The 18,644-nt window shown below is 61.6% G+C and overlaps 1 protein-coding gene across 1 annotated transcript in view; it reads left to right on the top strand.

The window, feature by feature from the left end:
• Window positions 1-15,336, top strand: part of BABAM2 (BRISC and BRCA1 A complex member 2) — a 417,702-nt gene extending 402,366 nt beyond the window's left edge. The window contains exon 12 of the mRNA XM_056123586.1: window positions 15,035-15,336. Coding sequence (XP_055979561.1) covers window positions 15,035-15,098 — 64 coding nt within the window. The 3' untranslated portion in view covers window positions 15,099-15,336. The remainder of the gene's footprint in view (window positions 1-15,034) is intronic.
• The last annotated feature ends 3,308 nt before the right edge of the window (window positions 15,337-18,644 follow it).

The following is an 18,644-nucleotide window of genomic DNA, read 5'->3' as shown; positions in this document are numbered from 1 at the left end:
ATCAGCTCCCATCTGGAGGGTATTCAGCCCACTCAGCAGAATTCAGAATGGCGGGGTGGGGAGAGCCCCGGAGAGCCCCTGAGAGTGTAGCCGACCCCAGCTTTCCCGTCCATGGTGATTCAGGAGGCCGGCCCATCCCTGACCTGCCATGATTCCGGCCGTCGGGGCAGATGCAGGGGAGGTGCATGGGGGGAAAAGGCACGAGTGTGTGGGGTTTCTCAAGAGACCTGGCCATGGGCCAGCCCATCCCTGCTGCACCCTGAGTAGCTGCAGGGACTCATGGTCGTGCCGAGCACTGACACGGCCACAAAAGCTCGCAGGGTCCTCGTGACCACCTCTGGTTGTCTCGCAGCTTGCAAAGGCTTCACCAAAGCACAGGGCTACAGAGGAGCGGGAACGCACGCATCGGACGGCAGGCTGCCGGTTCGCCTCTGCTCCCTCGCACTCAGGATGCCGCGCTTGGCTGTGCACATGGAAATGCTGGTTGGGGAACTCTGTGCCTGGGGCAGGCCTTTCATTCAGGTTCTGCCTGGATCATCTGGACTGTTCTCCTCCTCTTCCCCCCACCCCCCCCACATGGTGGGTTGGATTCAGAATTGGCATCAATCAGGTCCCAGGTGAAGTGAGCTGTGGGTACCGTTCCTGCCGTCACTGAACTAGAGGTGGGGTGCAAGCCCTGTTGCTCGCTTCCAAAGAAGGCAGCACCCGTGCTGTGCGGAGAACCAACAAAGGGCCATCAGTGTCCCGGGGGAGAGGGGAGCTGGCAGCCGCTCCCAGGGCTGCAGGAAGGCAGCGTTGGAAGGCAGAGAGGATTTGATGGATGGAGATGGAGGCAGGGTACACCCAGGTGCCCACAAGCCCCAGGGGTGCCAGGTAGGCCAGAGACCGGTGCCAAGGTGGGAGAGAACAGAATGGAAAGAAGTGGCCACAAAATGTCATATTGGGGCTCTGCAGGGCGCTCCGGAACCAGAGCGGGCGGAATTCAGACCCTGCGCCCACAGCTTGCCGGGTCCTCTGCTTCCCGCCCGCCCTTGCTGTTCCTCCTTGTTCCTCTTCTGTGCCTCAAGGAGCAGGAGTGCAGCTGGGGGGTGGGAGGAGGTCGAGGAGGGGAGGAGTGGTAGGGCCAAGATGGGGGCGAGTGTCTGCCGTGGAGGTGGGGGTTGGGCTGGGAACGGTGACTGCTTGTTAATGGGCCGCCCTCGAACTTTGGATCTTTGTTCTGTGAACTTTTGCTTATTAAGAAAATTCCATATGGGGGCTGGAGCGATAGTTCAGCGGGGAGAGCATTTGACGTGCATGAGGTCGACCCACGTTGGATCCCCGGCATGGTCCCCCGAGCACCGCCAGGAGTAATCCCTGAGTGCAGAGCCAGACGTAACCCCTGAGCATCACCAGGTGTGACCCGGAAAGCAAAGGAAAAAAAAGGAAGGAAGGAAGGAAGGAAGGAAGGAAGGAAGGAAGGAAGAAGGAAGAAAGAAAGAAAGAAAGAAAGAAAGAAAGAAAGAAAGAAAGATTTCATCTTGATACAGTGGCTTGCCTTGATACAGATATATTCAGCCTATATATATTCTTAGCCTCGAAATATTAAGTCAATCAAAACTCAGTGTGTTGGGCAAGCTTATGTCCCTACAAAGGGACCTTCGTGTTGACCCCTTTTGCCCATTCTTTACCGCCTCAGTGCTCGGTCAGTTGATAATCTAGAATGAGTTTGTCCCAGACAGTGTTTAGTGTTTAGGAGCTACTTGGGTAGGAAAGGTGGGGGAGATTTATCTGAAATTGAATTGTAACGCGACTGTTCTGTGCTGGGGGTTGTGGGGTGGGGAGGGGAGGTTGGGCGGTCAGCTCAAAATCTGGCCGGAACTGTCAGTGCACCCCTCAGGGTGAGGGGTTTCCTCGTGCCCTGGTCTTCTCTCTGGGTAGCGAGGCTCTGTCCGGCAGGCTCTGGCTTCCTCGAGTGGAATTCGGGATGAGTAGGGGTGAGGTGGGCAGGGACGTCTGGCTGGTTGGGGAACGCACCTTCAGGCAGCCTCTCTGCATTGGTAGGTGGCCCCTGGGGTGCAGATTCTTCCAGGATCATTGCTCTGTGTGGGACCGGAGCCGTCCTCCTTGGGAACATGGTTAGGGGAGGGGGGGGTGTCATGACAAGACCCCGCAGAGCAGGCAAGGAGGAAACAGACCCAAGGCGCCATGCTCTGGCAGCCCCGGGGACTGGGGTGCAGAGCCGAGGAGACCCCACGGTCGAGGAGCCCTGCCCAGGGTCACACAGCATTCCGGGGCTGAGTCTGCACCAAAGTCCACATCTCCCGCCGGCTGCCGGGTTCCCCAGTGATGCTTGGGACGGGGGCGACCCTCAGAATCTCAACGCGCTGTTTGTCCACTTCCTCAGTGTCTTCTCTGCGTTTCTTGATTCGCCTCCAGCTGGCTCCTTGTTCAGTGTCCTTAGGGGCTGACACTCTAGACTTCGAGTACACTGGACCCAGAGAGAGGGGAGGGGAGGGGAGGGGTGCTGGGGTGGGGAGTCCAGGGCCTTGTCTGAGAGCAGCTGGTTCCACCTCCTCCGACCCCACCCTGACAGTTCTGCAGGGGGGATGGAGAACTGCCCCTCGGAGCACGTGACTATTTTTGGGGGGGAGTTTGGGTCACACCCAGTGATGCACAGCAGCCACCCCTGGCCATGCACTCAGGAACCACTCCTGGCGGTGCTCGGGAGACCACATGGGATGCTAGGAATCAAACCCGGGTCGGCCTCGCACATGGCAAACGCCCTCCCCACCGTGCTGTCGCTCCAGCCCCGAGCACATGACTTTTAACCTCCATCCCAGAGAAACCATATGTCCCCGCGCCGTGTGGTGAGGATTAAAACAAAGCAGGGCATCCTCGGAGCAGGGTCGCGTCCAGGCCCGTAGGCGTCTTTGCAGGCACGGGCAGTTCTGGGGGAGGGTGGCCCCTCTGGCAGCTTTAACCCCCCAGCAGCTGTGTCTTGAGGCCACAGAGGGGTCACGGCATCTGCTGCCCTTTGTATTTTCTGGTTCTTGCATACAACCTGGGGGCTGGAGCGATAGCACAGCGGGGAGGGCGTTTGCCTTGCACTCGGCCCACACGGCTAACCCGAGTTCGATTCCTCCGCCCCTCTCAGAGAGCCCAGCAAGCTACCGAGAGCATCTCGCCCGCACGGCAAAGCCTGGCAAGCTCCCCATGACGTATTTGATAACGCCAAATACAGCAACAACAAGTCTCACGATGGAGACGTCACTGAGCCCACTCGAGCAAACCCATGAACAATGGGAGGACAGTGCCACAACCTGTCACGGGACCAAGAAAACTAGTTTTGAAAATGCTCGACAGCCAGAAACAACCTGCGTTCAGCCCACCCGGGAGGGTTGGGTGGCTCTGGGCACCGTGAGAAGCCTGGCACGCGGCTGACAGGCCAGCAAAGTGGCTCTTTGCCTCCCACTGCCCACACCCAAGCTCCAGTCCTCCTCCGGCCCTTCCTGCTCTCGCTTCCCCGCGTCAAAGCCACCGTCAGACTATGCTGGAGTCTGGCCAGTGAGTAAACGTGCACCACACACGCCTGGGCCCTGGCTGCGGTGTTGCTGTGGGCTGTGTTCCTCCATCCATCGCCTCTGCCCGGGATCTCCCGGCACTGTGGTCCTCTCCGGGTACCGGAGGCGTGGGGCCTGTGGCAGTGCTTCTGCTCCTGTTGCCAGGCACGGCTGGCCCTGGCGTTGGCGGGCCCTGTGATTGTGAGGGCCTGTCACCGGCTCTCTCGCTGACAGGGAGGCCGAAGCAGAAGGGTGGGTCAGCGCTGAGGACGAGGCTAGTTGGCAATTATTATTGTAGCACTGTAGACTGTCCTCCTGTTGTTCATCGATTTGCTCGAGCGGGCACCAGTAACGTCTCACAACAAATTGTGTGACTTGCTGTTACTGTTTGTTTGGCATACCAAATACGTCACGGAGAGCGTGCCAGGCTCTGCCGTGTGGGCGAGATCCTCTCCGTAGCTTGCTGGGCTCTCCGAGAGGGGTGGAGGAATCGAACCCTGGTTGGCCACGTGCCAGGCGAACGCCTTACCCGCTGTGCTATTACTATTATTTATTTATTTATTTTTACTTTTGGGGTCATACCTGGTAGTGCCCAGGGCTTACTCCTGGCTCTGCACTCGGGAATCACTCCTGCTAGAGCTCAGGGGACCATACGGGACGATGGAGATCGAACCGGGAATCGGCCCTGTGCAAGGCAAACGGCCTTCCCCGATGTACGAGCAGAGGCTCTCGCTCGACCCGCAGAGCTGAACCGTTGAGATCGTGTGAGGGCCGCCTCGCTGAGAGGCTTACTGCCCCCAGGATGAGATGATCCCCGGGGGCGGGGGGGGGGGATGGTTAAGTGCAGTGGCCCTCTCTGCTGTTGGACGAGGCCAGTCATGGGACAGGAACAGCCACTGCCTGAGAGGGGAGGACCTGCCTCTCTCCCCCTCTGTGTGGTTGAGGTCCACAGCGTCCGGGGCTCACTCTGTTGTCCTGTCCAGGATCGGGTTGGGCTGTCCACTGGCTCTGGAGACACACCATAGCTGCCAGGAGTCTGAGTGCTTTCCGTTCCGGGGCCTGGCGAGAGAAAGGATGTACGCTCCAGCCTTTCATTGCTGGAGTCTGGATAGGGAGCTGGAGGCTGCCTGTGAGCGGGCAGCCCTGGGGCCACCCAGACACGGACACCCAGACCCTCCCGCCTGCCCCCCGCCCCCCTCATCCGGACCCTGGAGTATGAGCAGGGGGTGGAACAGGCCTGGCCCCAGCAGAAATGCCAGGCAGGCAGAAATGGGCCCCGCTGCCACCTCAAGAACACAGCCTAGGAAAGGGGGGGTCCATGTCGACTTCTGGCCCTGGGGCCAGCCTTCACAAGGTCCTGTGGATCCTGTACCCCTCACCCCTGCTCCAGGGCCGGTGTCCAAGAGAGCCCCAAGCTACTCCCCGGTCCTCTCATCACACAGGGCGGGGGGGGGGGGAGTGGCCAGCCTAGAACACACCTTCAGTACAGACCAGCCAGGAGTTCCTGCCGGAGTGGCTGCAGGCTGGCCCTCTCTTGGGACACGCAGCAAGGACAGGGAGCACTGGCGGGCACCCACCCTGAGGGCCTGCTCCCCCATCGCAGACCTCCATGGGGTTCATTACCAGGGGGAGGAAGGGAGAGTCCTCCAGGGACACCCAAACTTGGTCCCATCCCGCCAGGAGAGACCCTGACCGGGTGAGGTGGGGCTGGTTCTGGAACACCCTTGTCCTGGCCAGAAACTGGGTCCAGAAAAGGCCCGTGTTGGCGTCTCCAACCTGGTCCCACCTTGGCAATCTGCTGGCGGCACCCGGGAAGGGGTCCTGGGCTCAGAGCCGGCCCGTCGATGGGTGTTGGGCAGGGCTCTTGCACTGGCGCCGTAGGGGGCTCCCACGGAGGCTGTGAGGTCCAGGCCCAGCCCCGCCCACCCACAGGCAACTCCCGGCCACTCTCCATAGTCCCCGGCCACGGGCCACCGCACTAAGAGCTCCTGCCTGTCCTCCCAGCCGCTTCTGCGACAGTGACATCGTGGCCTGGCCACTCGGTTCCCCTAGAAGGTGCCGGCACTGTGCCAGGGGGCTGTTGGCACCCTGCACCCTGGAAGGAGGCAGTGGGCAGGGGAGGGAGGTGGGGAGCCGCACCCCTGCAGAGGACTCTGTGCTCTTTCCGGGGACCGGTTTCCAGGCTCACTGCAGGCTCGGGTGCCCCCAACTCTGGGCTGCAGCCTCTGAGGCCAGACAGGGCCTGAGAGCCCAGCAGGACTTGTCTTTCCCACTTCACACCTGTGGCCACAGACACACCAGCACGGCCACTGACTCGGGCCTGGACCCCGCCTGACCCCCAGCCAGCTGGGAGTAGGGGACTCGGACCCGGACCCCGCCTGACCCCCAGCCAGCTGGGAGTAGGGAACTCGAGTCCGGGCCCCGCCTGACCCCTGGCCAGCTGGGAACTGTGGAAGGTGGTGTTGGCCTTGCCCGGGGTCACGGCTTCCGTCCCGCTGTCAGTGTTTCACTGAGGAAACCTCAGTTTGGGCCTTTTCAGAATAATGTGTCGCCACACTGCACCCACCACTAGAGTCGCAGTGTGACTCCCACTCTGCCCTCTGCGTCCTCCATCCCCACCCCGACTGAGGTCTGTGTCCACGGTTTTGTTTTCCTTTGCAAAGTCTCGTTCATTCCCAGGCTGTGAATCCCTGTATCCTAACACAGGACTGAGATCATAGAATGTGTGTTTTTCTCCCAGTCTGTTTGGCTTAACACAGCCCCCACCAGTTCCATCCGTGTCGCCAAGGCCAAGGTTTCGCCTTTCTTGCCATTAAATATCCTAGAATGTGTGTGTGTGTGTGTGTGCCCGCGTGTGTGTACGCGTGCGTGTATATGTGTGTGCGTGTACTTGTGCGTGTGTGTGCGCGTGTGCTCAAACCACTGTCTTTATCCACTCTCCCCGCCAGTGGGCACCTGGGCTGCCTCCGCATTGTGGCCACTGGGAAGGCTGTGCGTGGACAGAGGCGTGAGAGATCTTCTAAGTGTTTCTGTGCTCTCGGACAGATCCCGAGAGTGGAATGACGTGGCCACGTGGTTGCGCCCAGAGTGAGGTAATTTTAAAGGCCAGATATCAAGTGAGTTCATTTCCTCACTCACAGCCACTGATGGACGCCCAGTTCCAAGCACTACTGGGCTGTGCTCCCCGGCGTTCCCGGCTCCTGGTATACACACGGAGTCATTTAATACATGCTCTGGGGCTGGAGGGATAGGAGAGTGAGTAGGGCGTTTGCCTTGCACACCGGTGACCTGGGTTTCATCCCCGGCATCCCATGTGGTCCCCCGAGCACCACCAGGAGTAATTCCTGAGTGCAGAGCCAGGAGGAACCCCTGTGCATTGCTGGGTGTGATCCAAAAAGCACTGTAGTACTGTCCTCCCGGTTGTTCATCAATTTGCTCGAGCGGGCACCAGTAACATCTCCATTGTGAGACTTGTTCCTGTTTTTGGCATATGGAATATGCCACGGGAAGCTTGCCAGACTCTGCCATGCGGGTGGGATACTCTCAGTAGCTTGCCGGGCTCTCCGAGAGGGGTGAAGGAATCGAACCTGGGTTCGCCGCATGCAAGGCAAACGCCCTACCTGCTGTGCTATCACTCCAGCCCACCCAAAAAGCAAATAAATAAATAAATAAATGCTCTGGGTCCTCCAGTGTGGGGGAGGGGACCTGCGGCCAGAGCCTTAGTCTTCCCACTGCCCCTGACACGTTGCCCCCCCCCCCCGATCTCACCAGTCCTCCGGGCCCATGGAGGGAACTGCAAGACCCTCCGGGACTTCCCAAGACGGGTCCACGTGGCCGGGGGTCACTGCGGACTGTCCCCACCCCACAAGCACCCGGACAAGCGGCTCCTTCTGTCGTCCTGCATGCTCCTTCCCCAGTCCCCAGTGCTCCTGCAGTATCTGGGACCCAGGCACTCGCACACCAAGGATGTGCCCCCTGGCCATGGGCCAGGAAACAGGCGCGTGTGAAGTCACAGAACAGGACCCTGCCTCTGACACTGAGACGCACCAGGGCACGGGCACAAGGAAAGCGAGAGGCTTGGAGTGGATAGAGAGGTCTCAGGCTGGCAGTGCCCTCCTGGCCCAGAGTGAGAGATGGCACGGCTGGGGGGATGTTGACACAGCTGACCTGGGTCCCACCTCCCACCCCCCATACACCAGAAGGAACCCCTGAGCCCCGCCGGAAGTGGTGTCTGAGCAGTGCCCTTCTGCCAGGGGAGCTGAGCTGAGTGTCCTTTCAAGGGTGAAGGACCAGTGGGGGCCCAAAAACCAGTCCCTGGAGGTCGGAGTGATAGTACAGCGTTTGCCTGGCACACAGCTGACCCAGGTTCTAACCCTGGCATCTCATCTGGTCCCTTCAGCACCGCCAGGAGCAATTCCCAAGTTGCAGAGCCAAGGAGTGACCCCTGGGCGTTGCCAAGTGTGACCTCAAGACAAAACAAAAACCCAGGAACCATACAAGGAGGTGCTGGTGTCTCCCAGAAGACGAGGGGTTTTGAGGTGACAGGTGACGCGTTTCAGTGGCCCCTCACCTTGGTGCCTTCACCCAGGCCGCTCTTGCCCCCGGCTCCTTGGAGACAGGGCTGGGGTCCTCCGGCTCTTGTCCTGACCGTCGGTGGGTGCAACCCCCTCTCAAGTGGGAACTTGGCTGTTAGTTTTTATTTGATGAATTTGGTCATGGTTGTGGGACCTCCAGGTTGGTTTTCTTTCTCTCTCTCTCTCTCTCTCTCTCTCTCTCTCTCTCTCTCTCTCTCTCTCTCTCTCTCTCACACACACACACACACACACACACACACACACACACACACACGGCAGGCTAGGTGTCTCCGAGCTTCACCTCGGGTTCCTTGGGCTTCGCACCAAGGACTCTGTCTGAAAAAGAAGGTTGTTAGTATTTATTTATTTTTGCTTTTGGGTCACACCCGGCAATGCACAGGGGTCACTCCTGGCTCTGCGCTCAGGAATTACTCCTGGTGGTGCTCGGGGGACCATATGGGATGCTGGGAATTGAACCCGGGTCGGGCACGTGCAAGGCAAACGCCCTACCGCTGTGCTATTGCTCCAGCCCCAAGGTTGTTTGTATTTAAAAGGGCCAAACAAGCTACAGTCGGGCTCCAAACACCAGTTGCTGCCCCGGGGTTGGCGCCCTGACGTCGGCACCAACTGAGGAGAGAGGGTTCCTGCCACAGGAAGCCCAAGCACGTCTGTGTCACTCAGGACAGTCCCCGTACATGAACCTAAAAGCTTCTGGTGCCCAACCCGGGCAAGTGAGCACTGAAGAGCTGCTCAGGGAGGAAGCCCGGCCGTCAGCTCACAACGGCCTCACGAAGCTGAGGTAGAATCATTCTGTTCCAGAAAGATCCGGCATGGCGGCACCCCAGGGGGTAGCTTTGGGGTCAGAAGGTTCCAGAGTCCTTGGCAGCCGAGCCCTCCCTCGGGGGACCTGCGTGGGCCAGAGGGCCGGGCCAGCCTGGCTCTGCGGGGGCCGTAAGGGTGGGGGGCCTATGGGGGGATGCAGGCCGCCCTGGCGTGTTGCACGGTTCAGGAAAGTACCCTCGCCTGCGGACTCCAGGGACTCCAGCTTCGCTGGTGTGCAGAGTTGCAAAGGGGAATTAATTATTGTTTGTGATGCATTTTAAGATCCCCCGATGAAAGACCTAGTATAAATGCAAATTATTATTATTGCCATTAAAGGTGCTAGACGTCTGGCCTGCTGGATATTGCCCTGACAGAGCCCCGAGCGCCAGGCAGAGTCTGTCTGGGCGTTGCAGGGGCTCCAGAGGCTGCAGGCAGCTGCCCCTCTCCCCGGGCAGGGAGGCCAGTCTCTGAGTACCCCACTCCATTGCCTGCTCCCTCCCGCAGCCGGCACAGGCCCCCTGGAATGGCTGGGTGGCTGGTTTCCTGCGGTGTGAAGGCGCGAGGGGAGGTGGCCAGGCTGGGTGCTGTTCTGGGGTCCCGAGGCAGCTGGCACAGGCGGGCAGCAAGCACCTCGGAGGGTGCCCAGGGGTTCTCAGGGACACCTCCAACCCCTTCCCAGACAGCAGCGTGGCACACACGGGGCCCCAGCCTTCAGCTCAGCACCCCAGGGTCTCACACGCGGGAAGAGGGAGGGAAGGTGGAGAGAGGGGACAGAAGGATGGAAACGCCTGCCCTGCGTGGGCCACCCCAGGCTCGGTCCCCGGCCCCCCCTAAGGGTCCCCTCACTAAGCACAGAGCTGGGGGTAAAGCTTCGAGCAGCGCCAGCTCTAGTCCAGAAAACCAAAGTCCGAGAAGAGACACTCTCCCTGGGAGAACGGGTTGGCTGGATGGCCAGATGGATGATGGCTCCCAGGGCCTCAGGCCGTGTGGACTCGGGGTCAGCGCTTCTCATGGAGAGCTGGTGTCCGTTGTTCCCCTCCCCCTTCCCCCCCCCCCCCCAGCTCACATGGCCAGTGGGAGATAGAGCCATGGCCAGATCCAAGTGTCCCCGTTAGTGGCCCCGCCCCTCTGGGCATCGCCTGGCCTCAGCGGCCCCCGTGCAGGGGACTCAGGGGAGCCCGAGGGTCCTGCCAGCACACCCCCGGCCCAGCCTTCCTCGGTGGCCTCCCCTTCGGCCCCTCATCACCGTTTCCTCTCAGGAAACTGCTTCTCTGGAGAGTGAGACCGTCGGGAGGGCAGCCGGGTGGGGAAACGCCAACACTCGCGCCTTCCGTGAGGAAAGTGGGCCCAGGGTGGCCCCCAGGGACTTTGGAGATGCTCCTCGAGTCCAGGCAGAGAGCAGAGCCCCCCCCTTCCCAACCCTCTCGGCCCCCCTGCCCCCCCATCACCCCAGGACTGTGTCCCCTCTGAGAGGTCTTCCTGTGACAGATGCGGCCACCATTCAGCTTTTGGTCAGCCACAGTCCTTTGAGACAGACAGACGGACGGCAGACAGGCAGAGCCAGGGTTGCCAAGTGAGGGGCTATGGGACCCCAGCCTCGGGCAGGGGAGGGGGGAGAAGGGCCACAGCTGACAGATGCGAGTGCAGAGACAGGCACCAGGGCCAGGAAGTGTCCCGGGGGGTGGGGGGAGGCCTCCCGGTGCTCCTGAGGACCACCCCGCCCTGTCCCACGCCCCGAGCGACCGAGCCACCGGCCACAGGCTCAGCGGCCTGCTCGGAGGAAGAGCCGCTGGTAATTGTGCTGGTTCCGGTAAAGCCCTCAGAACACCCTGTGATTTGGGCGGCCCCGGATTTCCTCCCCGAGCTTTGATGTCTCGGAATGGATGTCGACGGCTGGTTGGCAGGCGAAGTCCTCCGGCAGCATCTGATGGCCGCGGGCACGCACGACAGCGACGGCACCGGGCAGCGAGGTGCCCGGCCACCCTCAGAGGCCGGCTGGACGCTGACCCTGACCGGTCAGCCCTCGAGGCTGGTGGTTTGGGGGGGAGCTCAGGGTGCCAGAGAGGAGATTGATTCCAGGCAGGGCACAAGGCCGCCGGGGCTGTGCGTGTCCCTTCCGCCAGCCAGCCGCTGCCTTGCAGGGGTGGGGGGGTTAGGGGGGCCCACTGCTGTGTGGCTCATGTGGGGTGGCCGTAGGTGACCCAGTGACCGCCTCTAGTTTGATGCCCCGGTAGAGAGCCCGCAGATCTCGCCCAGGCCGAGCTGTGTCGTAAATGGCCCCTGTCTGCCCACTTGCTTCCTCGGGCACTGGCCTTGCATGAAGCGAGCCGCAGGCCACGGGAGGGGGGCCCGGTCATTCCTGGGGATCCAGCCCCCAGGGGTCAGGTACAGCACCCTGCAGGACCGCAGGACAGGGACAGGGCCCGGGGAGGGTCCGGCGGGAAGGGCCTGGCCTTCCCCTCTTGACGGGCTGGCTTTGATTCTGAGACCGCAGTCGGTTTTTCGGGGGACTGATTGCAAACATATGCTGGTGCGAGTCACAGCTGCAGCAAGAACTGGAAAAAGAAATGAGCTTGAGATGTTGGGAACTTGCCTCTCTCTGCAAAACTGGGTTCTGTCTCGATTTACGTGTCCTTGATTGCCTGGCACTGAGGGGTCGTGTCCCCAAACCACTTCTCCCGTGCATACCCCCTCCCCCCCACCACCACCACCCGCCAGCAACCGCCGTACAGCCGCTTTTAACCATTGCCCCAAAAGGGGGAAATTTAAAAAAAAATCATTTTTGAATTCCAGGAAGAGACTCCTGAGCTCTGCCCTGGCCGAAGGCCATTTTGAAGCACTTGCAAAAGAAAGTCAGTTCAGAGTAAACGTGGCTGAAGGCGACGGGACACGGACTCGTCCACGTGGCCCTGGCAGCAACTGCCCTAATCAACCCCCCGAGGTTCTCTTTGCTCGCAGGACCCCCGCTCCCCGATATACTGGGGTCCCCGGCTGTGCCCCGTGTCACCTGCCCGCTTCCTGCCAGAGTCCCCGACCTCTGAGCTTGTTGCCTCTGTTTCTGTCGTCCTTGCCTTGCATGCGGCCAGCCCGGGGTTCATCCTGGCGCCACATACAGGCGTCTCCCTGGTCACCAAGCTAGGAGCAGCCCCTGCGCGCCACCGAGTAGGGCGAAAGCAAAAACAGAACACAACCGGCCAACAGCTGTGAGCGTCGTGGTTCCAGCTGTGGGCTTCGTGGGTTTTTATTCTTCTGGGAAGAGTCACTGACTCCATCCAGAACTCTGGTGTCAGCCAGGGACGCTTTCGACGTGACCTCGCTTCCCCCTGGCCCTTTCCCCTTTGCTTCCTGCAAGGGGCCTCTCATGCCTCTCCCGGACAGGCCCTGGGCACGGGGCTTCCACTCTCCACTCCGAGCCCTGCAGGGGCAGTGACCCGTCGGTGGGACCCTGGGGCCGTGGCTGGGGTCCCGCCCTCATGGCGCAGGTGAAGGAAGAAGCCACCACCAGGTTTGGGGATGTAAACGGGACCAGCGTTTCGTGGGTAGCATTTCCATCACTTGCGAATCAGCCTGTACAGCCGGGAAAGTGGGTTCCCTGCTTAACACCAGACGGATGGAAGCCTGGGCCTCAGTCTTCCTCCTCTCACCCCCGGGCCCCATCTCCCCTCCAGCGCACCATGGGACCCAGGACAGGCTGGTTGCACCGTGCGGAGTGAGCCCAGCCGGCCCTGGAGGGGACACGGGCTGGGCAGGAGCCCTTGGAAACCATCAGCGTTCAGGGCAATGTGCTGCGTCCCCTCGACAATGTAGCTGGGGACCCTCCCGAGTCTGGCCTGCCCTGGGGGTTCCCTCCTCCAGACTCAAACCCAGACCCGGCTTGGGGGTCCCCGCGAGGGAAGCTAGTGGGTGGGTCACACCCCGGCTGTCGTGGAACCGCTCTGGTCGGGTCTCCAGGGTGAACCCCCCTACGCGAGTAGGATGAGGGACCTGCTCGTGCCCCCCTCCGCCTCAGGCCGGTGTTTGGGGGTGGGGAGACCTTCCCCGTCCCCACCAGCACACTTTCCAAGCCTCCCCCAGGTTCTGCCCCGGGATCAGGGCTGGCAGGGAGCGTCCCCGGCCAAGTCTGCAGTCGCTCTTGTGACCTGTGAGAAACGGGTGGAGGCAGGCACAGGGAGACGCGGGGGACTACTCCTGTCTGCTCCACGTGGAGCCCGGGGTTCAAGCCACCTTGCCCCTTGGACCCCATGCCCGCCGAGGCCTGTTCTCCCTCTCCCCACCCCCGAGATCAGACCCCAGGACCCCACCCTGGGTGGCACAGCTTCTCCTCAGGGCCCTGTGCCCGGGCGCCCTCCCCTTTCACCTTGCCAGGGAAGCCCCAGGCAGCAGGAAACTCTGGAACTTTCTGAGGCCAGGAGTCATGTGCTGGGGCACACTGTCTCTTGACCCCCAGCTCAGACTCTGGACCAGGGAACCGGGGGGTTGTGTGATGGTGACACCGCCTCCCACCCCGAAACTGCGGAGGGAGAGTGAACGGAGCTGACGGGTCTGAGGAGGGGCCGGGGGACACGGGAGCTTCTGCCTCACCCCCAGCTCCAGGGACAGTCCCGAGAGTGTCGGCCACCACACACATTCACCAATGTCCGCTGGAGCACGGGCCCCCACCCCGAGGCACCAGGGTGGGAGGCACCGCATGGTTTGCCAAGAGCAGTGGGGGGGGGGCTACTGCCGGAGACGAAATCAGGGAGGAAGGGACGGCTCGTGCGACCCTCAGTCCCCGTCCTGCCCGCCAGCATCCTCCCTCGGGGACACATGTTCACGACAGGGTGGGGAGGCTGCCGGGGATGCTGAGCAGGTGTGGGGGGCAACGGAAGTGGTGGTCGCCGTCATCTTTCTCCTTGCTCTGACGTTTGCCTGCTGTCTGGGGGCACCACCCTGCCATGCCTCGTCCTTCTCCCCTGCACCCCAGCTGCCCTCGGTGGGTGTCCATCGACTGAGGAGGCGCCTCTGGTGACGGGCGGGCGGTGGGAGGAGGAGCCCATGGCTGCGTCAGGTCCAGGTCCTGGGCTTACTCGAGGAGGGACCCCCAAGCCCCCTTGCACTGTGGCACGTGCCCCCGAGTTGTCTGCGGGAGAGACGGGGCTTGTGGGCCAGTGATCGCGGCTGGCTGCAGGTTGGTGGGGCAGGGTGTCTTGTCGGGGGCAGGGGCGGGCTGCAACAATGCCCTCCTGAGCACAGACCCCTTGAGCAGCAGGGCAACATGGGGTCACCATGTCCCACAGCAGCAGGTGGGGCAGTGCCAACTGGGCCGGGCGGGGGTTACGGGGTCAGGACACCTGCACTGGGACCATGGCGCCAGTTGGGGTGTGAGAGGTCATGCAGCTCCCAGCCCGTCCAGCTGGGGGCTGTCCACACACACACACACACACACACACACACACACACACACACACAACAAACGCGCACGTGCTGTGATGCCATGCAGCCTCACTCTCCGGAACCCTGTCCTGGTGGTGGCCCCTCCCCCACGTCCCCTCCGCACCCACGTAAGATGTGGCCAGGCTGGACACGTCTCCCTTGTCCTGTCTCTGCTCCCCCCGCCCCCAGTCACAGTGGACCGACGTGTGGCGAGAGATGGACAGGACCCCCCCCCCACCTCACTCCACAGTGCTATGCACCGGGGGCCACGTCCGCGCCGTCCCAGCCCCGCACACCTCCCGTCCCCCTCGCCTGGGACATGGGCCCCCGGGTTCCCATCTCGGCCCTGCCCCGAGGACTCTGCGCGGCCGTTGCTCCTGGGAAGGCCGAGAGCTTCGCCTGGCAGCCCAGGGCTTGTACCTTGGATCGGGGCCTTATCACCGGGCCCTGCGCCAAAGTCTAAGAGGACTTGGCAGCCGGCAGGTCTGCCAGGCCCCGGCGGGATGCAGGACAGATAGCAGCGTGGCGGACCCCTGCGGAACGCTGCAGAGGGCCGCGCGTGGGCCGGGGAGGGCAGGCCGCCAGCTGCGGAGGGGTGGGGGGTGAGGGGGTGCTCCCCCACCTCCTTGCAGGCTGCTCCTGCTAACCTGTGTCGTGTTTTCTCCCTCTCCCCTTCCCGACCAGGGCTTACTTCAGGACCTTTGTCCCCCAGTTCCAGGAGGCCGCCTTCGCCAACGGGAAGCTCTAGCAGACGCCCGCGCTGAGAGGTGGAGGCAGAGAGGCTGGGGACGCCTCGGCCGGCCGCGTGTCTGCCGGCACGTGGGGGCCCCCCGATGGCCCCGACGGCCCCAACCCACCCGGAGCCTCCTACTCCTGCTGACCCCCGTGCCGCTGCCCAGCCCTCCCCCGCCACCCCCTTTGGCCTCCCCCGTTTCTTCCCTTCAGTAAATTGTGCGCCGCCAGAAGAAATAAAATCACGCATCCTGCCACAGTGTCTCGCCCGGGAAAGTTGAGTGACCACCGGCCTTTGTCCTCATGGCCTGGCCATGGCCGTCGCCGGCCCCCCATGTGATGCCCTCAAGCCACTCCCCCTTGGCAACCCTCCCTCCCCCCCACACACCCACCCTAAGACATTTTTAAGTTCAGAGACTCGCAGCCTTTTCCTTTTGACAGGAGCACTGTGTGTCCCTTCTTGTCCCCTTGGGGGCAGCCCTCCAGGGAAGAAGGCGCTGAGTGGCCAAACCCTTCACCCCAGTCAGGCTCAGGACCGTGGGGACCTGTCCCCATCCTCTCTCCAGGCCCCTGAGCCACGGGTCACCCAGCCCAGGAAGAGGCCCTGTTGCCCACGCTGCAGACAGGCCCCAAGTGCTCTGAGCCCTGACCTCAGCCCACCCTCCCACCCTCGGCCTCTGGGGAAGGGGCCCAGCAAGCAGCTCACTGGGAAGAGCTGGACCCCAGCTCTTGCCTTCATCAGCCCCCTGGTTGTAGCCCACGTCCCCAGACACGGCCACGTGTGCCAAGTCCCCAGGACTGCACGCTGGCCCGTGCTGCCCTGTGGGGACCATGGGAATATTCTGGGGAGACCCAGGAGCACCCGGCTCTGGGTGCGGTCAGTGTGTGGATGCTTGGTCCCGGATAGAGAAGCCCCGTGCCCCCGGCCCCATGCCATCTCTGCCCTCTGAGGGAGCCCTGCCTCTTCGATGCCAGCCTTGGCCCCCACAGGCCACCCTCCGGGCCCTGGCACCTGGATTTCAGGCAGATCCCACAGCTGAGCTCGCTACCCTGACCCCAGCGCACACCCCAACCCCGGCTGACACCGTCCCTCGGCCCACAGCTGCATGACCAGGGCACTCCCTCCCCCGGGATACCTGGAGCCTGCCTCTCCCTGGGGGCGCTCAGCAGTGCTCAGGCCGGCCTGCACCAGGCTCGGGGAGACGGTCCCAGGGGCCGAGAGGTCCCCCGCCGCAGCCTGTAGGCAGACCAGACCCAGCCCAGCCTCTTCCCGCACTGGGGCAGGACTTCCTAGGGCACAGGCGGCTCTTTCCACCCTGGGCCCTCAGCGAGAGCAGGGACGATGCTTTCCCCAAGGACACTCGGCCCCGGCTAATGGGGGAAGAGTTCGGGTGATTTTCTTAGAGGGAGCCGAATGGGGGTGTCAAGGAAGGACCTTCTCATAGTTCAGGCGCCAGGGATCTCAAGCCAGGGTTTGCTTTGTTTCCTGTCTGCGCCCTACCCCCCAACAACACACACACACACACACACACACACACACTCACTTGCATACATTCCCGTTGTACATTCACGTACACACTTTCTTTCACCCTCATACACACACACACATACGCATGCATACACACACACACTCACACAGACTCACAGATGCAAACACACTCACACACACATACTCATACAGATACAAACACACACTCACATAGACATGCACACATGCACTCACGCTCATACACACATACATGCAAACATCACATACTCAGACACACATGTACACACACTCACATAACATACTCACGCACATACACACTTATGCATATTCACACATACAAATATAGACTCACACTCATACACGTACGAACACAAACACATACACACTTGCATACACACTCATACAGATATGAACACACACACCCACATAGACATGCACGCATACACACATACATACATACACACACAAACACATCACATACACCCTTATATATACATGTACACGCACTCATACACAAACATATAACATGTACACATCCACACTTATACATACAAATACAGACATACACTCATACATGCATGCACTCACACACTCACGTACACATACAAACACACACTCAGACACACACACACGGACACACACAGTAAGTCGTGTTTGTAGCAGACGGCAGTCACCTGTGTGCTCAGACCTGAGAACTCTGCCTGCAGCTGAGGGCTTCGTGGGCTTTGTCTCCGCAGAGTGCGGCCCAGGACTAATTAGTAAATGGCTATAAAATGCTTTGAAGATGAAAAGTGCCGTATCTGAGAGCACGTTATTATTACCTCGTAAATCCTGTCTCCAGCCTGCTCAGCCCTTGTGATTTCGGTCGAATCTTCAGCTCGGTGCAGACGGGACAAGGGCTCGGGCTCGGTGCAGTTCCTAATAGTGCCCAGATGCGCCGGGCAGAGACCCAGAGTTGAGTCTCCGGAGAGGCTGCCTCCTAGAGATGCCCGAGCCCTGCCCCTGGCCACTTAGCGGCTGGCCAGCTTTCCCAGCTTTCCACAGCCGCCGTGGCCGCTCACTGTGATGTGAACGCTCCCCACACGCACCCGCGCCGGGAGCACAGGTGAGGAGGAGTCCCGAGGGAGCCTTGCCCTGCAGTCGACACTCGGCCCCGTGGAACAGGCCTGACTTGGATCTGCTGGGCATCGCCGCATTCCCTCCCAGACACGTCCATTGCCTGGGAGCTTTAGATCAGCCAAAGGGGGCTCGGGATTCTGGTGTGGACTAGAAGGCCCCACGCCCCGTGCTAAGGCCCACCTTGGGGGGGGTGGTGGTGTTGGCCTTTTGTGGGCCCTTGGGGACATGACGGGTGTGACAGGTGATCCGAAGGAGAGAGCCACCGTATCCGAGGGACCACCACCACCCACACCGCACGCCCCTCGATCCTGCCTGCACTGGGGGACACACTCGTCCCAACCCCTCCCCCCATGGCCTGCTCTGCCCCGCCCCTTCCTGTGTCCAGGCAGGAAGCCAACACCAGGCAGGGCCTTCTGTCTCCAACTGTGTCAGTCCCTGATGGCCACAGGGAGGAGGAGGAGGAGGAGGAAGAGCAGTGGCCACGCTGGTTGGCCTCTTGCTTGGGCTATAGTAGACTACTTCCGCGTGGAGAGGCTGTGGGTGGCCCACACCCAGGGGAGCAGGGTTTGGGCCAGATCTCCTGGAAGATTCTGTCTCCCCGCCCCCGGCTGGCAGCCCGGCCTGCGTGGGTAGGCCTGGGACTGGACTGCCTCAGTGCATGTGGAAAGACCGACTGGGCCTCGGACGGCTGAGCTAGGGCCAGCCCACAGCTGGGAAGGAAAAAAAGACCAACCTCTGAGCTGCTGCCAAGTTAGAGACCCACAAGGCCCAGAGCTCCCTGACCCCCGAGGAAAACCCTGTTCGCAAGCACAGAGGGAAAAAGTGCCAAGCTGCCCAAGGCAGGCCCACAGACCGACTCCGAGGGAGGTGAAGGCATCCGGGTGCACGTCCTGACAGCTCGGCGGGGCTCTCACCCTGGCACCTTCCGGTGTCCTTTGGGGAGCACTGCTTTAT

This window comes from Sorex fumeus, unplaced genomic scaffold (genome assembly GCF_029834395.1).
Source record: "Sorex fumeus unplaced genomic scaffold, SorFum_2.1 ptg000006l, whole genome shotgun sequence".
NCBI lineage: Eukaryota > Metazoa > Chordata > Mammalia > Eulipotyphla > Soricidae > Sorex > Sorex fumeus.
Note: the sequence above shows the minus strand (reverse complement) of the source record. Positions and strands in the feature narration are given on the sequence as shown.